The sequence below is a fragment of the Dermacentor variabilis genome, chromosome 1 (assembly GCF_050947875.1).
Source record: "Dermacentor variabilis isolate Ectoservices chromosome 1, ASM5094787v1, whole genome shotgun sequence".
NCBI classification, from domain to species: Eukaryota; Metazoa; Arthropoda; class Arachnida; order Ixodida; family Ixodidae; genus Dermacentor; species Dermacentor variabilis.
This window is the reverse complement of record NC_134568.1, coordinates 281,814,536-281,835,103: the sequence shown is the minus strand read 5'-3', so window position 1 is coordinate 281,835,103 and position 20,568 is coordinate 281,814,536. Positions and strand designations below refer to the sequence as shown.

Below are 20,568 nucleotides of genomic sequence, written 5' to 3'. Positions count from 1 at the left end.
TCACATATATGGAGAACAGTGCGTGGTCTTCGAACATCACCGCAACAACGCCACCCCTTCAAATGCCTGGCTCTCTACCTAGGTCGCAGAGAGATCGACGTAGCGGAGGACTTCTGTTTCAAAGTTGCTGGTTTACCGCCATCGTTCGCTATACGTGATCCCCGTGATGTTCCAATCTCGCGGGATTCTCGTATGGACAATCTGTTTTCCATCGAGGAGTTGCAGGCGGCGTTGGCAGCGTGCAGACGTTCCTCATCGCCTGGGCCTGACGGGGTGACATACGCAGCTCTTGGAAACCTCGGTCACACAGCCCGGCATGCACTTCTAGACGTGTACAATAATTCATGGCGTGATGGAGAAGTTCCAGCTGCATGGAAGTCCAGCCGCCTTGTGCCTTTGCTCAAGCCAGGTAAATCACCCCTAGATGTGGCGTCTTATCGTCCCATTGCTCTGGCCAGTTGTCTAGGAAAGGTGATGGAGAGGATGGTGCTGACGCGTCTGGAGTGGTATCTAGAACACTACCGGTTATATCCTGACGCTATGGCAGGCTTTCGACGCGGACGCTCTTCTATAGACAACGTTATAGATCTTGTCTCGTCTGTTCAGCACGAAAAAAGCCTCAGGAGACTGTCAGCGGCGATGTTCCTGGATGTCAAAGGCGCATATGACAACGTAACCCATCAAGCCATCCTGGACGCCTTGGGTGAGGTCGGCCTAGGCGGCCTTGTTTTTCGGTGGATATCCAGCTTCTTGAAGGACAGGTCATTCTTTGTGCAAACAGAGGACGGTGCGTCATCACAACGCAACACGTACCGAGGCGTACCACAAGGCGGAGTTTTGAGCCCCACTCTATTTAACCTGGTGCTCATCGACCTGGTCCATACCCTTCCGGAATCCGTCCATGTGTCGATCTATGCAGACGATATATGCATTTGGTCATCAGGAGCGACGCGTCCTCAGGTGCGCGCCAGACTTCAAAAAGCGGCCACACTAACATCAGGTTATCTTCGAGCACGAGGTCTGGAGCTGTCCTGCGAGAAGTGCTCTATAGTCGCTTTCACGCGTAAAGCAATGAAACCGTACGTTATCAGAATTAATGGACAGCCAATTGCCTACGAGAAGACGCACCGGTTTCTAGGAGTGATAATAGATCGCGACCTTTCCTGGAGTCCTCAAATATCCTACCTAAAAAGGAAATTAGTCATGATAACCCACGTGCTCAGATTTCTTGCGGGCAAGTCATGGGGTGCGTCTGTGAGTGCGATGCTCCAACTCTATAACGCACTATTCCTCGGTCTCCTGCGCTATAGCTTACCTGTACTGGGTGGGACCGGCAAGACCAACCTCCGTGCCCTCCAATCTGTACAAGCGCAAGCTCTGCGAATTTGCCTTGGTCTTCCCAGATGTGCGTCCACGGCAGCAACAATAGCCATCGCGCATGACCACCCCATCAACACGTATCTTCAAGTCGACACTTTAAGGATGCATATCAGGCACTTCGCCCGCCTTCCATCGCATCATCTCGCCTCCCTTCCTGCCGCTCGACCTCGTTCAGCGTTTAGCAAGATTATTGCCGCCAACCATGGAATTTTACCGTCAAACTTCACGCCTGCAGCACGACCACCTCAACCGCTGTGGTGCCTCCATCCACTCCAGGCTCTTCTTGCTATTCCCGGTATCAAAAGGAAAACGGAGATGTCCACTTTCGCCCTCAAACAAACCGTGCTTTCAGTGCTACATGAACAGCACAGAGGACGCATCCATGTTTACACAGACGGTTCTGTATCCTCTAATAGTTCAGCTGGAGCAGTGGTGATTCCCGCAGAGTGCGTCACCCTCAAGTTCAAGACATCTCACATTACGTCATCGACGGCTGCAGAACTCGCAGCTATCCGTGCTGCTCTGGAGTTTATAGTTCACAAATCATCACATTCATGGTCCATCTTATGTGACTCAAAGGCAGCTCTTCAGTGTCTGATGTCTCCTTTCAACCATGGACCAAATGAGCACCTAGTCGCAGACATCCGACTGCTCCACCATCACGCAATCAACAAGGGACACAACATCATCTACCAGTGGATACCGGGACACTGTGGAATTTCAGGAAATGACAGTGCGGATGACGCTGCCCGGTCGGCTCATGATGGTGCCCAGATTATACCCATACCGCTGTCAAGAACAGATGCAGCCACAAGTCTTCGTTCCCTCGCCCGCGAGCTTACGCAGAATCTGTGGAACACCAGTGATTTCACGAACGCACGTCTCCACAAATTGGATCCACGTCTGCAACTCCGCCTACCACCAGGGTTGCCACGAGCGGACGCAACACTTCTGTGCCGCCTGTGACTCGGCGTGGCATTCACGAACTCATATTCATTCCGCATTGGCATGGCCGACAGCCCTACTTGTGACACCTGCGGCTGCGAGGAGACGATTCAACACCTCCTATGTGACTGTCCCCGTTACGCAGTGCGAAGAAAAGTGCTCGTGACCGCTCTCGCAAAACTGGACAATCGCCCCTTTACAGAGGAAAAAGCTCTAGGACATTGGTCCAGACGGGCTTCGGCACTCAAGGCCTTAAGGGCTTTGTTGAAGTTTTTAAGGAACTGCGAATTGTGCGACCGCCTTTGAACGTTGTAGCGCGTAATTTCACGTTACTGTGTGAATTTTCTCTTTTTTTCCATTTTTTTCCTCTTCTCCTTTCTCCTTTTATTCCCTTTACCCCTTTCCCCAGCACAGGGTAGCCAGCCGGTACTTACACTGGCTAACCTCCCTGTCTTTCCTCTCCTTTGTCTCCTCCTCCTCCTTTCGCAATGCCGCTTTAATAGAGCACTAGACATGTTCAGCTCACAGTTACACGCGAATTTTATTTGTTCACAAAAATCAGAGACAAACTGCAGGCTGCCGCTACGTGTTCCTCGCTGTCGCAGCGCGCTGCCTGCCCGCTGCTGAGTGACGCAAGTTAATCGTCGCCTCGGGGGGCGCGGCTTTGCGATCGCTGCATGTGTCCCAGTTTCGATTACGCGCGCTCTCGTAGTCGAAATTGCCACAGTTTCGTGGGTAATTGCATATCTTCAGATACAAACGTTGATACATGGCTTGTGCGGGCAGAGCGCGCTTCAATTTCCTAATTACGATAGGCACGCTGAAACCGAAAGTGTAAAATTTAATGGACTTTTGTTAATCGGTGACTGATTATCACGTATCACCCGTCAGGCCGCGGTCAACTGTGCTTTTCTCTCGAAATATCTACTCTTAAATATTCGTAGTCTTCGTAGAAACACCCGGTACGCAACCTTGTACCACAGGTTGTAACGAAGTCAAGATCAAGGGCACTTCGCAAAAACATTAAACTGCCGCCCATAGCCACAGAACATAATTACTACGATAAAACCTTTGTTTGGGCCAGTCGATTTGGACCAGCGTTTGGCCAATTGGACGGGCGTCCGTCCTGTGTACTAGTGGCTTTCTTGGTCCATGTTTTTTGCGCTACTCGTCAAGGCATTCAGCTATAGTTACTACGTTGTCGTAATTATCCGCAATTCTTGTTACTTCCTAAAATTATTTTAAGGCGCTAACTGAGCGCGTTTGAAATTCAACTATTGCGTGTGGTCCCAGCATTTTGCCCAGTGAGAGGTGGCCGTTTGTCCAGCGCACACAATTTGTCCCGTAATTTCTTTCTATGCTGAGCATCAATACTGCAGTGCAACAAGAGGTGTCCAATTTCTTCTTTTTAATTCTGAGCAAGAGCCCATCGCACTTTCGGCTCGTCCTATTCTGTAAAAAAAAATAATTAAAAAAAAATAAATAAAAAAAGAAACACCTTGTGCACGCTGTGCCTAGACGTAGTCTGTGTATTACTGTTTTGAGAGAACGTGAAACCTTTACTGGAACAGTGAACTGTATTTTTGGGTCAGTGTGAACTAGAACGGAGTTTCGACCACCGTTTTCAAACACAAGCTACATCTCGATAACCGGACTGAAATGTGTCGTAAACTGTTGCGTGCATCGCTATGTGAGAGAGGTATCAGATGAGTCTCAGTTTCAGTATGCGCCGTTTGTGCTAAACTGTCTGCCTCTGTGTTGCCTGAAATGCCACATCGACCAGGAATCCACTGAAATAAAATTTCATGTTGCAAGTCTATCGTCTTTGTATTTATATCTTTTGTACTTCATATACTAGAGCGTGCATCGTTTTTCTTTTCATCTTTGTGGAATTGATGCTCAATAAAACTGCTTGAAAGTCGCTCAGGATTACCCATTTGAAGGGTATAGTTGTGAGCATGTGATGGTCAAGACAGACATTATGGCACATAAAGTTTTGCTGCGGTTATAGGTAGTGACGCTCGATAATTTGAACTTTCTCTCTGTTCTCTCGTAGAGGGTATGCAGAATGCAGACATTGAACTTTTATTGCGGTGTACGTACTGCACAAAACGAAGAACGAACACCGGGTTGGGTTATCGTAGCCTGTGTTTACAAAACAAGGATGCTGCGTGTACTCAGTAATTGTGTTTAAACAACCGACACTTTTACTCAAATACACTGCAAGCGCATTTACATTTCTAAATGTTTCGCCAAGGTATTTCGTAAGGCATTTTTATCTTCTTCTAGCTCTTACTAAAACTTAACTTGGCAATGTCCGATGCTGCGATGATAAAACTGTTAGCAGACGTGCTTACGTGTCGCGACAAATTTGTCACTGCTAATGAGGTTAATTAGCCGGCATCCCCTTTAATCCTTGTTGTTCCCCACACGGCGGCGTCTTCGGGTGCATACTTTCTTTAAAGACTTTTTATAAGTGGCTTATTTAATCGAGCTATAGGTATTTGCGAAGATCCACCGTGTTCTTTGTTGTGAATTAACCTGCTGCACTGACAAACACGTTACTCAGGCTGATATTGACGCTTTCCATTTGTTGTGGAAGTCCTGGCATATGACACCAAATAGAAACGTCTCCAAATTTACGCGCTCACATTTACTTAAATTTAGCACGGGGGGGGGGGGGGGGGGGGTTCATTCCGCCCCAATCGGAACGCGGCCGCCGTACTTGCATTCCATTCGGGAAAATCCAGCGTGGAGGCAAAAAAGGCACATACACCATGCGCCATGCACCGCAAAGGCGCCTACGGACACGTGAGTACAACAACAACAACAACAACAACAACAACAACAACAACAACAACAACAAAAATCACGGGGCAGTAACAAGAAACATCGGCTCACCGCCCAACTCGAGCCGCTTCAGTTTGTCGAGCTTATCCGGGAAGCTTGCTCTGTGCACGGATCTGAGTCGATTTCCGTCTAGTCTGAGCGTCTGCAAGTCGTGAAGACCTCTGAACGCTCCTCGGACGCTGGTGATATTGTTCCGGCTCGCATAGATGAAAGAAAGCTGCCGGCTGCCTTCAAAATCCGCAGCGGTGAGCCTTTGCAGGCGGTTGTCGTGAATGAAGAGGTACTTCAAGTAGGGCAGACCGTGAAGCGAGCCATTGAGCAGTGCGAGCGAAGTTCCGGTCACGAGGAGCACTCTGAGGCGGAACAGACGAAGGAAGCAGTCCTTGCCGACCCAGTCAAGCTTGTTGCCGCTCAGATCCAGGTGTTCGATGTTGGAGTTAAATTTGAACGTGTCATCCTGAATGAACTGGATACGGTTATTCCTTAGCGTCAATATTTTCAATGCCGGCATGCTGACGAAAGCTTCCCCAATGTCTTCGATGTAGTTCATAGATAAGTTTAGCTTTTCCATGCGCCGTGTTGCTTTGAAAGTACTGTTTATGCTGCGGAGCTTGTTTGCAGCAATGTTGAAGTACTTGAGCTTCGACTCCTTGTGAAAATAGCTGCCGGGTATATATTCGATGGCGTTGTAAGAGAGATCAAGAATCTTCAACTCAGACAGCTGGCTAAACGTATCAGTGCGCAATGCGCTTATGTTGCAGTTCCTGAGTTCCAATTTTTCGATTGCGATGTTGCGAGGACCAAACTTAGAGAGCCAGGAGATGTCGTTATCGCCAGCACGGAGTATCTTGAGCTTGGGCGTACTTCCCGTGGATAACTTGTCGATGCCAATTATTCTGTTGTTAGACAAGTCGATCTCCTGTAAAGAATAGACAAAAATAGCAGCCCCGGCTGTTGAAGGTCTAAATGTGATATATCGCACCATGTTTAACATAGAGCTAATTGGAGGCGCTATCACCGGCGTCATACAAATGAACCGTACATGATCAGCACCACCAATAGCGCGATTACCATCTGATCACGTCTCTTGTAACGCTAAATATAGCATCAACTGCGCGATAGCCAGAGCAACCACTTCATTGACACTTCCAAGTTGCTACACTTAAGCAAACGGCTGTTAAAAGTGAAGTTTTCTTTGCCTACAGCCTACCAAGGTTTCCCGTCATTTGGTCGGTCAGTACCTCACAGGATTTATTTGTGGATATGTATATATTAGCACCGCGGCCTTTATAACTACTTCACCTTGACCAGTGAAGAAATGCGAGTACGCCTCTCTTTGTTCTGCGTAATCAAGCAATACACCACGACGTAAAACCTGTTCATATAAATTATAATATAGCCTCATAATTATCTCTAAAGCAAACAGACCTCCTAATGAAATAGCGCATGATATTGAGCGACTTATTTCAGTTTATCTTTCTCCCGTTTTTTCTTTTCTTTTCTTTCCTTTTTTCTTTTAATTTGAGCTACTCCATTCTTTTAAAAAACTGTGTATGCGCCATAGAGTACTCCGGTTTACCGCGTGATCTTTTTTTAATGAAAACAGATTTTCGTAAAAAAAAAAGAATTTAGATGATGCAATGATGTAATAATGTTTTCTTCGACTTTAGCTATTTGAGTATTGCAGACACTAGATGGCCGAGTAGCCGTCGCTGCGCGTATGTAGTTAACAAAGATTCGTTAATTATCGCTTTAATGACACGTTTTAACGCCAACGTCGCAATTTTAGTATTGGAGGGGGACGCCGCAGGAGGTAAAATTAATTTATGCCGTTTTAAAAACGTCATACGTTGTTGACATATTCATCGAGAATAAAATTTGCTTTCAAAGCGAATTTTTTCGAAGTTGTAGCTCCGATACTGAAACTAGTGATGCAAAATTTCCGTGAATTTTGAGCAGGAAAAAAAAACTTTTTTTTTTCAAGAAACATTGACCATGTTGAGCAAAATTGCAAATCCAGTAAAACAAAGAAAAGCTTATATTTATTATTCCAGCGATAAACATTAAATGTATTTAAATGCATGCGTTAATTACTCAGAGAAAGGGAAGACAATGGTAGGAACGTCTTGTTCACTTCTACGAAAGATTGCTAATCTGATAACTGAGAAAAGGGCCGCTCAGTGTCCGAATCACTCTCGCAGCACACACTCTCATTACAGAATCGATCACGGCTACTTCCGCATTCAGAGTGGATGGTACGTAGAGGAGTTTTCGAACTCGTTTACTTCTGTGTCTGTTGTGAAGCTTGTTATGAACATTTCCAAACAAAGGCCAGTTTGCCTCACAACTAAAAGATGGCGAAGGTATCAGCCGCAGCCTACAAGCTATATATTGTTGTCAGCGGCTGATTAGTGCAAGGGCCTTCGCGGAGTCCCAGACGACAGCCCCGGACCAAAACTCGTCCGTCCTGAATTCCGCTACGTTCTAAAGGTACACGCTACGTTTTCAAAATGAAAGTGAAAACATATAAATGAAGACACTTCACAACCGTGCGGCCGTCACGTTGTCGTCGTCGGCGCATCTAGAATCGCATTCTGCACAGCAGAGGATGGCGAGTATTACTATATCGCTCGGACGAAAAATAAAGTACATATTATTATTATTATTATTATTATTATTATTATTATTATTATTATTATTATGTGGAAATTTTAATATTTCCTCCAATACTGTAAGGTTGGCGTTAAAACCCGTAAGTAAAGAGTTAATCAACTAATCTTTGTTAATTACGAACGCAAAGCGACGGCTATTCGTCTATATAGTGTCCGCCATGCTGAAAGAACCGAATAGCGAAGAAAGTATCATTACATTCTTTAAATCCTATGTTTGTTTATCGGTTTCCCATAAAAAAGATTAAGCGGTATATAGCATGGATGTTTGAGCAACAAAGTATTGACAGTGAGCGCATCTATGTTCTGCGGTTCCAAACAAAAAAATTACTACATAAAGTCTGTAAGTAAGTCAGCTCATTTGTATCTCTAAGGCACACCTACCTATTAATGGAATAACGCACGATATTCAACCGCTTCTTTTATTTTCTTATATTTCTTATATGTGACATCTCCCATTCTTGGGCGTCTGGGTACGTGCCACTGTGACACAAGGGGCATAGGAGCCCAAAGCGTATTTATACAGTCATGTTTCGTTAATGTGGACCCCGTTAATATGGACAACCCGCCATGCGTAGGCGAAATTTTCAGCGGACGGTCGGTGGCCATGCATTTCTGCACCGTTGCTATAGAAACTCGCAGTCCGGACCACGAACAGCCCTTTCGGGGATGAAATTGGACGCATTTTTCTCTTTCGCTATTACGGACACTGCTTCACATTGGGATGGAAGCAGCGCATGGGTGCGGTCAAGGCGAAAAGAAAAGAGACACGTAGACACAGGCACACAACAAAAGTGAACTCGCACGCCATTACGTCGTTTGTGTGGAAGGTAATAAAGCGCAGACTTGTATGCCTTCAAAAGCTGAAGATAGCTCGGGGCGCAGTGAAGGACCCTCGATGCCCCTGCTAAAATCGGGAGGATGACCTTCCGCTCGAGGTCCTTCGTGACGCTGTTCCGCAGCTCGGCGAAAAGAACCCAAATTAAGAAATAGCCTTCTTACAAGTGTACGGCGGTGCCAACGCTTGGAAGCCTCTGAACGACGAGCAGATCCTGGAGCTCGTCGACGGATCCGCTCAGTAAGCGCATAATCTGCACGATGCAAGCTCTGCACCGTCAGATGCTGACGATGAAGAACCAAGCGTCAAACGAAAAGCTGTCCGCCGTGGATTCGAGGCAGCGAATGCCTAACTTTAACAAGAGGGAGATGTAGAACATGCACTTCAAGTAGCTGACGTGTTGTGCTTCCTGGACACCAAAGTAGGGTCAAAGTCATCGGAGAAAACTCTCTTTTCCTCAATTTTTGGGTAAATAGCCTGTTGGTGCACGCGCTTTCCCTGTGCTTATAATTCAATGTGCCTTTCTTTTATTTAACCTTGATTCGTTATTACGGACGACTCACATTATGGACGGTTTTCCTGGGGAAACGGAAACGTCCATAAAAAACGAGACATGACTGTACGTGTGTTTTACACCTCTCTGCTAACACTTCTCGCCATTCATCTGTCGACCGACATCGGCCGCGCAACGTATATGCGTTGAGGTCTCGCACTGTGCGTGTGCAGGAACTCCTGCTTGCATTCAGGCATAGTTTGCGAACGGTGTAGTGCATATAAACATTACACGATACTAAAGCTGGCACTTGTGCGATGCATAGACATCGCATGAGATTGCTCGTAATTTGCGTTATGTAGCATTTAACTAACAGCTTTGCGAACGTATCGCTTCACATGGAATCCAATCCAACATGTTTGTTGTATGTGCATAATTTACTCGCATCATATGTATCTCTGCATAGAATCTAATTGAAACCTTTCAAGAAAGGTTGGCTTAACATTGATTCCAACAAGAGCGTTGGGTCTGCCGTATTTTCTTGTATTGCCAGTTCTTGAATAATTCGGGCCCGTTTCTATCTTCGATCCGGAGTCGTGAGCAGTATGCTATAATAATAACAAAAAATGTTATATAAATGAAATGTGACAACAAAACAAGCAACCATGCAGTATTATCGTACGTACCATGATATCATCAAGACCTTGAAAGGCGTTGAAGATGCTTGTGAGAAAATTGTTGTGCAAGTCAACAAACATTACATGCTTCACACTTTTAAAGATGAAATGTGACATAAAATGTATGAGGTTGTTTGCCAGTAGCACTTTTTTCAGGCCGCCAAGACCTCTCAAGTCAGAACCGTTGAGCCTCGCGATGAGATTATCCGATAGGTCCAACTCCGTCAGGTTCTCGAGTGGTGGTATATTTTCAAGGCTGGTTATGTAGTTGTCCGGCAGCCGCAGAATTTTCAGAGTCGGCAGCGCCTGCAGACCTCGCGGAATCGCGCACAGCCTGTTGCCTCCCATGTGCAGCGTCGAGAGAATCTTGGCTCCTTGGAAGCTGCCGTTCGTTGTGGACTGCAGGGGAGTGTTCTTCAGGGACAGAGACGTGACTGTGAGGTTCTCAAAGTACTGCGAAGGAAGAACTGTGAGGTTCACGCCGTCTAATATGAGCGCGTTTAGCGAGAAGCCTGCAAGCTTCGAGATGTCCGCGCTCAAAGCGTCGCCGTCCACGGTGGCATTGCACAGGACACGGAGGCCGCGGCGCACCTTCATGCAGGCGCAGCCGCCGAGATGCGGGCAGCCCGACCGGGCTGCGCGTTCGCACAGGTGCCGCCCGAGAGCCGCGATGAGCACGACGCAGGTCAGCGGCGCCGTGGTCCTCATCCCTGCGCACATGTGGCAGTGACCGCATCACTGAAACGTAGCAAAAAAAGAAATTGCTGCAGAATCCAATCTCGCGATGACTGTCGACGGTAATGTGTTTAGCATTGAATCAATATAGCGACTCCACGTACTGCCGCCGTCGAAACGAGTTATGTAGGAGGCGTGTACTGCATCGAGATTCCTCTTACGTGCTTCGATGATGATTACGTAATGAATCCCCTTTGAAACGGGGCGGTGACAAACAGTCACCTAGCCTGCTTGGTTTAATCAGGTATGCTATACATGTTTTTTATCTAGCATTTTTGTATACATCTCCTTAATCTTTTTTTTTCTTTTTTCCCTTCAAAATCTGCCTTGTAACGCTAGCTATGACTGTAAGAGATCCGGTCGTATCAATGCCTTCCCTGCCTTTCTTCCACCACTACTCTAAACGTCTCTTGCTTATCTCGACTGCTGACGAGTTGATGCTTCTGTACACTTTAAATCCAAGCGCTTCTGGAAGGTGTACGTTACCTACAGGTTAACTGAGCGAATCCTTTCGCATTCCATTAGGATGTGCTGATTGATCTACAGATCTTTGCTGCAGCATACACATGCCTCACCTAGTTGCGAATATTCGCTGCGGTGTGTTTTTGTCCTTAAGCAACCAGCTCGGGCCTTAAATAGGAAGGCACTTCCCTTCGTTTTATCGCACAGACTTTCCCTTCTAATTTCTTTCTTCGTATTCTTGTAAATCTCCGCGGTATTTTTTGTTTCCATTCTTTGCATCCAGTTCACTGTCTCTGTTTCTCTCACTTTCTTTCTGATGACTCCTGGTTGTCTATTTACACTTTCAATTACCTTGTACTTGGTTGCCAACTTTGTTAACCTCTTCCTCGGTTCACGCTTTTCAGGTACAGATACTTGTGTACTTTAGCCTCCCGTTTATTTTCATCCATGCTCCTGAGTCTTTCCTCAAAACTAATTTTGCTCTGCGCTTCTCTAACTTCAAACGAGGCCCAACCCATATCAACCTGCACTGCCTCATTTGTGGTTTTGTCGCGGGCGCCCAAAGCCCCGAACTTTGGTTAACTTCCAGCCCCGAAATGATATCCTTATTTAAGCACAGAATGGCAATTCCGAACGTTAGCGCTGGTATCATTACTTCTTTTCAAATTCCACGCACCGCTTCAAATTTATTGTTGCCCCAAAGTGATCTATGTTTCATTATTGCTGCATTCCTCTTCCCCTTTATTTTCAGATTGTCTTGGCGGGTGCTTGAGTATGCTATTCCTTCGTATATGTAAACGCAGAGGCATTTATATAGCTTGACTATGGGTACGACTTGCTTTTGAATTGACACCCCGTAATTACTTGTCTCTTCATTGAAGATCATAATTCCCGATTTCTCTGTGCTAAACATAAGGCCTAGATTTGTCGCCGCGTCGCCACACATATTCGCAAGTGTGTGCAAATCTCTTTCATTGTCCACTAGTAGCACTAGTAGTTAGGCGCACGCCACCTAGCGGCCGCGGCAGCTGGAAAATGGCTTTGTGTTTGAGCTTCCGCGTAACAGAATTATGTTTTCTCGTATAATCGAATTACAATCAGACGCTCTCATATATACAGGTTCTGTGCAAGTTGTACTTTACGAATTTTCTGACGCATTTTACTTTGACACATTCAATTAGTTCAGTAAGGCACTTGCGCTAGGCGGAGGGCCTACAAGAATGAGGAAGTATGCTGCACTTCCACACACGTGCGGGCGCGCGTGTGCATACAATGCACAAATTGAGCCGTGATTGTGACTCAGTGTTCGTATCGTCTCTTGTTGAAATAAACTTTCTTCTAAACACACACACATACAATGTAGCTGTCCTTGATGCGTGGGCGCTCTGCCCGTTGCATCTGTCGCACAGCGTGCGCTGCGACCGTAATCGACATTATGGTAAACATTGGATGGATGGTGTTGCGTTTCGCCTGCGACACGTGGTTTTGCCGGCGCGACTGCGGCGGGGCGGCAGACATTTTGGCCCGATCGTCGTCGCCGCAACACTCATCGGCAGGTGTTTCCAGGCGCGACTGCGGCGATGCGACAGAAAAGGATCACCCTCGCATTCCAGTCATTGTGCCCGAAACAGGCGATGCCAAAGCAGGGATCATCCTCGCATTCCAGTCATTGTGCCCGAAACAGGCGATGCCAAAGCAGGGATCATCCTCTCATTCCAGTCATTGTGCCCGAAACAGGCGATGCCAAAGCAGGGATCATCCTCTCATTACAGTCATTGTGCCCGACCGGCAGCGCTACAACAGGGTGCTACGAGATCGTGCTCGACAGGGTGCTACGAGATCGTGCTCGACATGGTGCTACGGCAGCGCTTCGACAGTGTGCGTCACCATTAGCCCATTGTACATTCACGTGCTCGTCTTTTGAGGGGTTCCTTCTTGCCCTCAACTGCGAGAGTATAAAAACAGCTGCCCCCGGACGCCAAAAGGAGGGCTCCGATTTCTTCTGCTGAGTAAAGTGCTCTCCCGTCTCTCTACTTCGGTCAACCTGACCGCCAACTCTTTGCAATGTTAAAATAAACCAGTTGTTTTGTTGTTACCAGTCGACTCATGCTTTGCCGGGACCTTCGGATGCTTCCAGTTGTACCCCAGGCCGCCAGGCCAACGCTACCCTTGGGGCTTGCGACCCAGGTACAACCACGGGCGTCAGCGCCGAGTTCCCAACAGATCGTACCAGCGGTGCGATCCAAAACATCTGGTTGGCAGCGGTGAGATCGCCTCCGACTTCAAACAACTGTCTGCCAGCGGTGAGATCGCGACAACGGAGGCCAGCAGCGAAGAGATGCAGTTGACGGTATGCTGAGCAGCTCAACGACGATCCGGGAGCAGTGCAACGAGCCCTGTGTGACGACTGGTTGCCTGCAGCGGAACGACTGCGCGGAATTCCTGCCTGCGAGGTTTGGTGAGTGCGGGACTTTCTTCTTCTGAGCTTTGCCAGGCTTTTGTTAGTGTTAGAAACAGAGCTGGTAATTGTGGTTGTCGTTGCTGCCGGGTTAGTTGCGGCAAGACAATAGTAAGCAGTAGAGAAAGCAGCATTCAGAGCAGCCATGGATTTGAAGTCGTTGCGCAAACCGAAATTGTTGGAGCTTGCAAGAGAGTTGGGTCTGGATGTCTCAGACAAACTAAGAAAACCGGAACTGATAAAGGCTATTCTTGAGTTAGAGGCTGAGGATGACGAGCTGTCGGAATGCCTTGAGACCATTGAAGAGAGAGAGACTGCAAAAAGACAGGAGCGCGAACTTAAAGAACAGAAAGAAAAAGAAGAGCGTGAACGTAAAGAACAGAAAGAGCGAGAGCAACAAGAGCGTGACCGTCAACACGCTTTGGAAATGAAGCGTCTTGAGGTAGAGATGGAACGCGCTCGTAATGGAAGTCAGGCACACGGTGCAGGAGAACGCGTATTGTTCAAAATGACTGACCTGATGCGGCCGTTTAAGCTTGGAGAGGACATTGGTTTGTTCCTGGTTAACTTCGAGCGAACGTGCGAGAAGCAGGGGTTCTCTCGGGAAACGTGGCCACAGCGCTTGCTCACTTTGTTACCCGGCGAGGCGGCCGACGTAGTCGCTCGCTTGGATAGAGAGGAAGCAGAGGATTTCGACAAAGTAAAATCGAGTCTGCTAAAAAAGTACCGGCTGTCTGCGGAGGCGTTCCGTCGGAAGTTTCGGGAAAATGAGAAAGGCAAAAGTGAGTCATATACAGAGTTTGCGTATAGGCTTATGTCGAACATGCAGGAGTGGCTCAAAGAAGAGAAAGCGTTTGGTGACCACGATAAAGTTCTGCAGTGTTTCGGGCTAGAACAGTTTTATAGTCGGTTACCTGAGAACGTGCGATACTGGGTCTTGGATAGGCCAGACGTGAGTACGGTGGCTAGAGCCGCTGAGCTAGCCGAGGAGTTTGTGACGCGTCGAGCTCGCGGAGCTAAGGACGGTCAAAAGGGTGAATTTGGCTCGAAGTTTGAGAGGCCGAAGTTCACACCCATGAGAGCAAAGGGGAACACGCGTAGTGAGGATGCAAGTGAAAGCAGTCCGACCAAACGTAAAGAGACGGCGGCAGCCGAAGCCGAACGCAGAAAGCGGTTCGAGATGAGGCGAGCGGGCGTTTGTTATACGTGCCAGAAGCCGGGTCACTTTTCGGCGCAGTGTCCGGAAACAACACCAAAAGTTGTGTTTTTTTCAATAGGCAGCACTGACGAGAACATGAAGCTTCTCGAGCCTTACATGCGAGACCTCCTCGTGAACGGGAAAGAGTGCCGAGTGCTTCGCGATTCCGCAGCTACGATGGATGTAGTTCACCCGTCTTACGTAGAACCCCATATGTTCACGGGCGAGTGCGCATGGATCAAGCAAGCCGTGGAAGCTCATAGCGTGTGTCTGCCGGTAGCAAAAGTGCTTATTGAAGGACCTTTCGGAACGCTTGAGACAGAGGCGGCAGTGTCATCTATGCTGCCACCCCAGTACCCGTACCTATTTTCAAACATGTCCGATCACCTCCTGCGCGAGAAGGGGCTTTTGTTTGGTGAAGCTAGTGTTCAGGCCTTAACCAGGTCGAAGGTTCGGGAGCTCGCTGCAAAGGCGGTAGTTGCGGGGCCGACGTTATCAAACAACGAAAAAGGGTCAGAGGCGCAGCAAGCTGCTATTCAGAGCACGCCCGAACAGAATAAAATTGAGTCTGTAGCGTTGAAGGCGCCAGATACTGGAGAGGAAACGCCCGACACGGGAAAGTTAGAAGAGCTATCTACTGATTTGCTCATCGCGCCTACGTCAGACGGACTTGATAGGTTGCTAAAAGTCAGCCGGTCGGCTTTGTTAGCCGAGCAAAAAAAGGATGGCAGCCTGGAAAACATACGCTGCAATGTTAAGGAAGGTATCGCCAGGAAAAATGCGCGTTTTGTGGAAAGAGGTGGAGTCCTGTACCGGAAGTATCTAGACCGCAGAGGAGTGGAGTTCGATCAGCTGGTCGTGCCTCAATGCTATCGTCAGGATCTGTTGCGCTTGTCGCATGGGGGTTCGTGGTCCGGACACCTAGGAGTTAAGAAAACTAAGGACCGTCTCTTGCAAGAGTACTATTGGCCAGGGTGTTTTCGGGACGCAGACCATTTCGTGAGGACATGTGACACTTGTCAGCGGGTGGGCAAACCAGGGGACAAATCGAGGGCGCCGTTGAAATTGGTACCTATCATTACGGAGCCTTTTAGACGGCTCGTTATTGATACTGTGGGACCTCTGCCGGTAACAGCCACGGGGTACAGACACATTTTGACTGTGATCTGCCCAGCGACAAAGTTCCCTGAAGCAGTGCCGCTTAAAGAACTCAGCTCAGTTGAGATAGTTAATGCACTACTGTCCATATTTGCGCGAGTTGGTTTTCCTGCAGAAATTCAATCAGATCAGGGCACAGTGTTTACTAGCGCTTTGACGACAACTTTTCTCGAAAGGTGTGGGGTAAAGCTGTTACACAGCTCAGTGTACCACCCACAGTCGAATTCCGTTGAGAAGCTCCACTCCGTCATGAAGCGCGTGTTGAGAGCCTTGTGTTTTGAACATCAAACTGACTGGGAGCTGTGTCTGCCTGGGGTGATGTTTGCTTTAAGGACCGCGCCGCATGCGGCTACGGGGTTTTCGCCAGCTGAACTGGTGTACGGTCGCTCGCTTCGATCTCCGCTTCGCATGCTTCGAGAATCATGGGATGGTAGGGGCGACGACCCAGTCGTGGTGGAGTACGTGCTTAAGCTCCTCGAACGCTTAAGAAGGGCACAGGAGTTGTCAGGTGAAGCAATGACAAAGGCCCAGCAGAGGGCCAAGGTTAATTATTATGATCGGACAGCCAGGGCCCGTCGTTTTGAGGTTGGCGATGAGGTCATGATATTGCGCACATCGCTAAACAACAAACTAGACGTGCAGTGGGAGGGCCCAGCACGAATTGTTCAGAAACTGTCGGACGTTAACTACGTGGTAAGTCTGCCAGGAAAGCGGAAAGCACAGCAAGTTTACCACTGTAATCTGCTCAAACCTTATAGACAAAGGGAAGCAGTGGTGTGCATGATGGTAAACGTTCCTGAAGAGCTTCCGGTCGAGCTTCCGGGACTAGGCTCAGTGACGAACAGGGAAGACACCGGTCAAGTCATTAGTGACCTTATCAGTAAAGCGCCGCTGTCGCCTGAGCAGAAAACCGAACTACACCAGCTATTACAAGAGTTTCAAGGTCTGTTCTCTGAGAGGCCTGGTAGGACTTCTGTACTTACTCATGATATAGAACTTACCTCCACAGAGCCAGTACGATCCAAGGCGTATCGGGTGTCACCCCGCCAGAGCGATATTATGGAGGCTGAGGTAAAGAAAATGCTACAGCTCGGTGTTATTGAGGCAGGTGAGAGTGATTATACCTCCCCTTTGATTTTAGTTGAGGTACCGGGCAAGGAACCTCGTCCTTGCGTCGACTACCGCAGGCTTAATTCCATCACTAAGGATCAAATTTATCCGATCCCTAACATCGAGGAGCGCCTTGAGAAAGTTAGTAGCGCTCAGTTTATTTCCACCCTAGATCTTGTCAGGGGTTATTGGCAGGTTCCACTTACAGAAGAGGCTAGTAGGTATGCGGCGTTCATTTCACCAATGGGAACATTCCGTCCTAAAGTGTTGAGTTTTGGTTTGAAGAACGCGCCATACTGTTTTTCAAGCCTCATGGATAAAGTGTTGCGGGGACAGCAAGAATTCGCTTTACCGTATCTAGACGACGTAGCGATATTCTCCGCATCCTGGTCTGAGCATATGACACACTTGCGGGCAGTGCTAACCCGCCTGCGCGAAGCGGGCTTGACAGTCAAGGCTCATAAGTGCCAGTTAGCACAGGCCGAGGTTGTCTACCTCGGTCACGTGATTGGTCAGGGTCGTCGCCGCCCCTCTGAAATAAAAGTGGCCGCTGTGCGAGACTTTCCGCAACCGCGCACCAAGACCGATATTCGGTCGTTCTTGGGTGTCGCCGGCTACTATCAGAGGTACATCCCTAGGTACTCTGATATCGCGGCTCCCCTGACGGATGCTCTAAGAAAAACAGAGCCTCAAACAGTCGTCTGGGACGAGACAAAGGAAAGAGCTTTTAGCGCCCTAAAGAGTGCCCTAACAAGCCAGCCTGTGCTACGATCGCCAGACTATACGAAAGGGTTCATTGTTCAGTGCGATGCTAGTGAGCGAGGCATGGGCGTTGTACTGTGCCAACGGGAAAATGGAGAAGTAGAACACCCCGTCCTGTATGCTAGTCGTAAGCTGTCCAGTCGTGAGCAGGCGTATAGCGCCACCGAGAAAGAGTGTGCGTGTCTCGTGTGGGCCGTTCAGAAATTGTCATGCTATCTAGCCGGCTCGAGGTTTATCATTGAGACGGATCACTGCCCTCTCCAATGGCTGCAGACCATCTCTCCCAAAAATGGCCGCCTCCTGCGCTGGAGCCTCGCTTTACAACAATATTCCTTTGAGGTGCGTTACAAAAAGGGGAGTCTCAACGGTAACGCCGATGGCTTAAGTCGAAGCCCCTAACGTAGGAATCAGCCTCAAAATTGTTTGTTACTGATGTTTTTCTTCCTGAGGCAGGATTTTTTTTTTTACATATTGCTTTTGTTTAGTGTTTCAAAGTGATGATATGCTTTCTAGTGCAATTTTTCAATTTGTGGACGCGTTCTGAGTGATGCTAGACTACTGTAAGGAACTAGGCAGTGGTATAAAAAGGGGAAAGAGCCTGGCAGGGCTTAGTGAGGGTTGTGCCGTGCTTGCTGACTGAGCGGTTGAGTTTCAGCGTAGTTCTAACGCTTGCCGGGAACGAGAACAAAAATGTGAACTCTCCCGAAGTCACTTTGCAGTGTCCCGTGCGAACCTGAACGAGAGAACGAGGCCTTCTCTGTGCGCTGCGCTCAAGAAACGTCGAGGGACGCCCGACTTCGGTTATGAGCATCATCGAGCGACATCCCTCCGGCCAGCGGATGCAGTCCCCTGTCCATCGGGATCTCCTTCCCCCGGCGGGGCGGTCTGTTGCGTTTCGCCTGCGACACGTGGTTTTGCCGGCGCGACTGCGGCGGGGCGGCAGACATTTTGGCCCGATCGTCGTCGCCGCAACACTCATCGGCAGGTGTTTCCAGGCGCGACTGCGGCGATGCGACAGAAAAGGATCACCCTCGCATTCCAGTCATTGTGCCCGAAACAGGCGATGCCAAAGCAGGGATCATCCTCGCATTCCAGTCATTGTGCCCGAAACAGGCGATGCCAAAGCAGGGATCATCCTCTCATTCCAGTCATTGTGCCCGAAACAGGCGATGCCAAAGCAGGGATCATCCTCTCATTACAGTCATTGTGCCCGACCGGCAGCGCTACAACAGGGTGCTACGAGATCGTGCTCGACAGGGTGCTACGAGATCGTGCTCGACATGGTGCTACGGCAGCGCTTCGACAGTGTGCGTCACCATTAGCCCATTGTACATTCACGTGCTCGTCTTTTGAGGGGTTCCTTCTTGCCCTCAACTGCGAGAGTATAAAAACAGCTGCCCCCGGACGCCAAAAGGAGGGCTCCGATTTCTTCTGCTGAGTAAAGTGCTCTCCCGTCTCTCTACTTCGGTCAACCTGACCGCCAACTCTTTGCAATGTTAAAATAAACCAGTTGTTTTGTTGTTACCAGTCGACTCATGCTTTGCCGGGACCTTCGGATGCTTCCAGTTGTACCCCAGGCCGCCAGGCCAACGCTACCCTTGGGGCTTGCGACCCAGGTACAACCACGGGCGTCAGCGCCGAGTTCCCAACAGATCGTACCAGCGGTGCGATTCCAAACAATGGATGGATGGATGGATGGATGGATGTTATGAGCGTCTCCTTTGGAACGGGGCGGTGGGTTGCGCTACCAAGCTCTTGCTATTATACTGCTTTTTGTCCTACCTAGGTGAAAAACAAAGGGAAGAAAAACACACACGATGAACTCCCACAACCAAATTTTCTGATCCCCTATTGCGAACTTTGCTTTTGTACGTCTCCGTTTTTTTTTTTTTTGTCGTTTCCCTATTTTCTTCTACCAATCCTCCAATTGCCTCTTACTAATCTCTATTGCGGACCTGTTTTCCACTGCTCTCGCTGAACCCAAGGGCTTCAAGGAGGCCGGTGGTGCCTAAATCGACCACTGGGTAGACGTCTTTACATTCTAATAAAACATGCTCCATAGTTTCCCTAGCTTTACCGCAGCAAGTACATGCTTCTTTTTCCTGCTTATATCTCGCTTTATAGGTGCGTGTTCTAAGGCATCCCGATCTAGCTTTGAAAAGTAATGAGCTTCCCTTTGAGTTATCATAAATGGTTTCTTTCCTGATTTCGTTTTTTCCTCTTATGTAGTTTATACTCATGGCAGGTTTCTTTTCCATTGCCGCCACCAATGAGATTATTTCAGCCTCTCTGACTTTCCGCTTGACCTTCTTTGTTGCTGTGTTGCCCACCCTACAGGCCGCGTACTTGCTGGTAAGCTTCCTAGTTTTTTTGTTTTTTTCCTCCACTGTGAATCAATGTATTTCCTGTACAGATACCTGAACACTCTCCCAGCCCATTTACTTTCTACCCGCCGTGGTTGCTCAGTGGCTATGGTGTTGGGCTGCTGAGCACGAGGTCGCGGGATCGAATCCTGGCCACGGCGGCCGCATTTCGATGGGGGCGAAATGCGAAAACACCCGTGTGCTTAGATTTAGGTGCACGTTAAAGAACCCCAGGTGGTCAAAATTTCCGGAGTCCTCCACTACGGTGTGCCTCATAATCAGAAAGTGGTTTTGGCACGTAAAACCCCAAATATTATTATTATTATTATTATTTACTTTCTTCCATATTCCTCAGCCGTTCTTCATACTCAATTTTACTGCGAGCTTCCCTCACTTCAAAACTAGTCCAGCCCATATCACCCTGCACAGCTTCATTTGTAGTCTTCCCGTAAGCGCCCAATGCGAGGCGA

The 20,568-nt window shown here is 48.3% G+C and overlaps 1 protein-coding gene across 3 annotated transcripts in view; it reads right to left on the bottom strand.

Annotated features, from left to right (window-relative positions):
* LOC142566030 (toll-like receptor 2 type-2) overlaps positions 1 to 20,568 on the bottom strand; it is a 45,660-nt gene that overhangs the window by 10,935 nt on the left and 14,157 nt on the right. Inside the window, exons 2-4 of one of the 3 annotated variants that reach the window (XM_075676730.1) lie at positions 9,862 to 10,562; positions 9,679 to 9,783; positions 5,227 to 6,094 (exon numbers count right to left, since the gene is read on the bottom strand). In XM_075676730.1, coding sequence (XP_075532845.1) covers positions 5,227 to 6,094; positions 9,679 to 9,783; positions 9,862 to 10,562 — 1,674 coding nt within the window. Of the gene's footprint in view, positions 1 to 5,226; positions 6,095 to 9,678; positions 9,784 to 9,861; positions 10,591 to 20,568 lie in introns of all 3 variants that reach the window. The other 2 variants (XM_075676748.1, XM_075676739.1) reach the window with 2 other exon arrangements.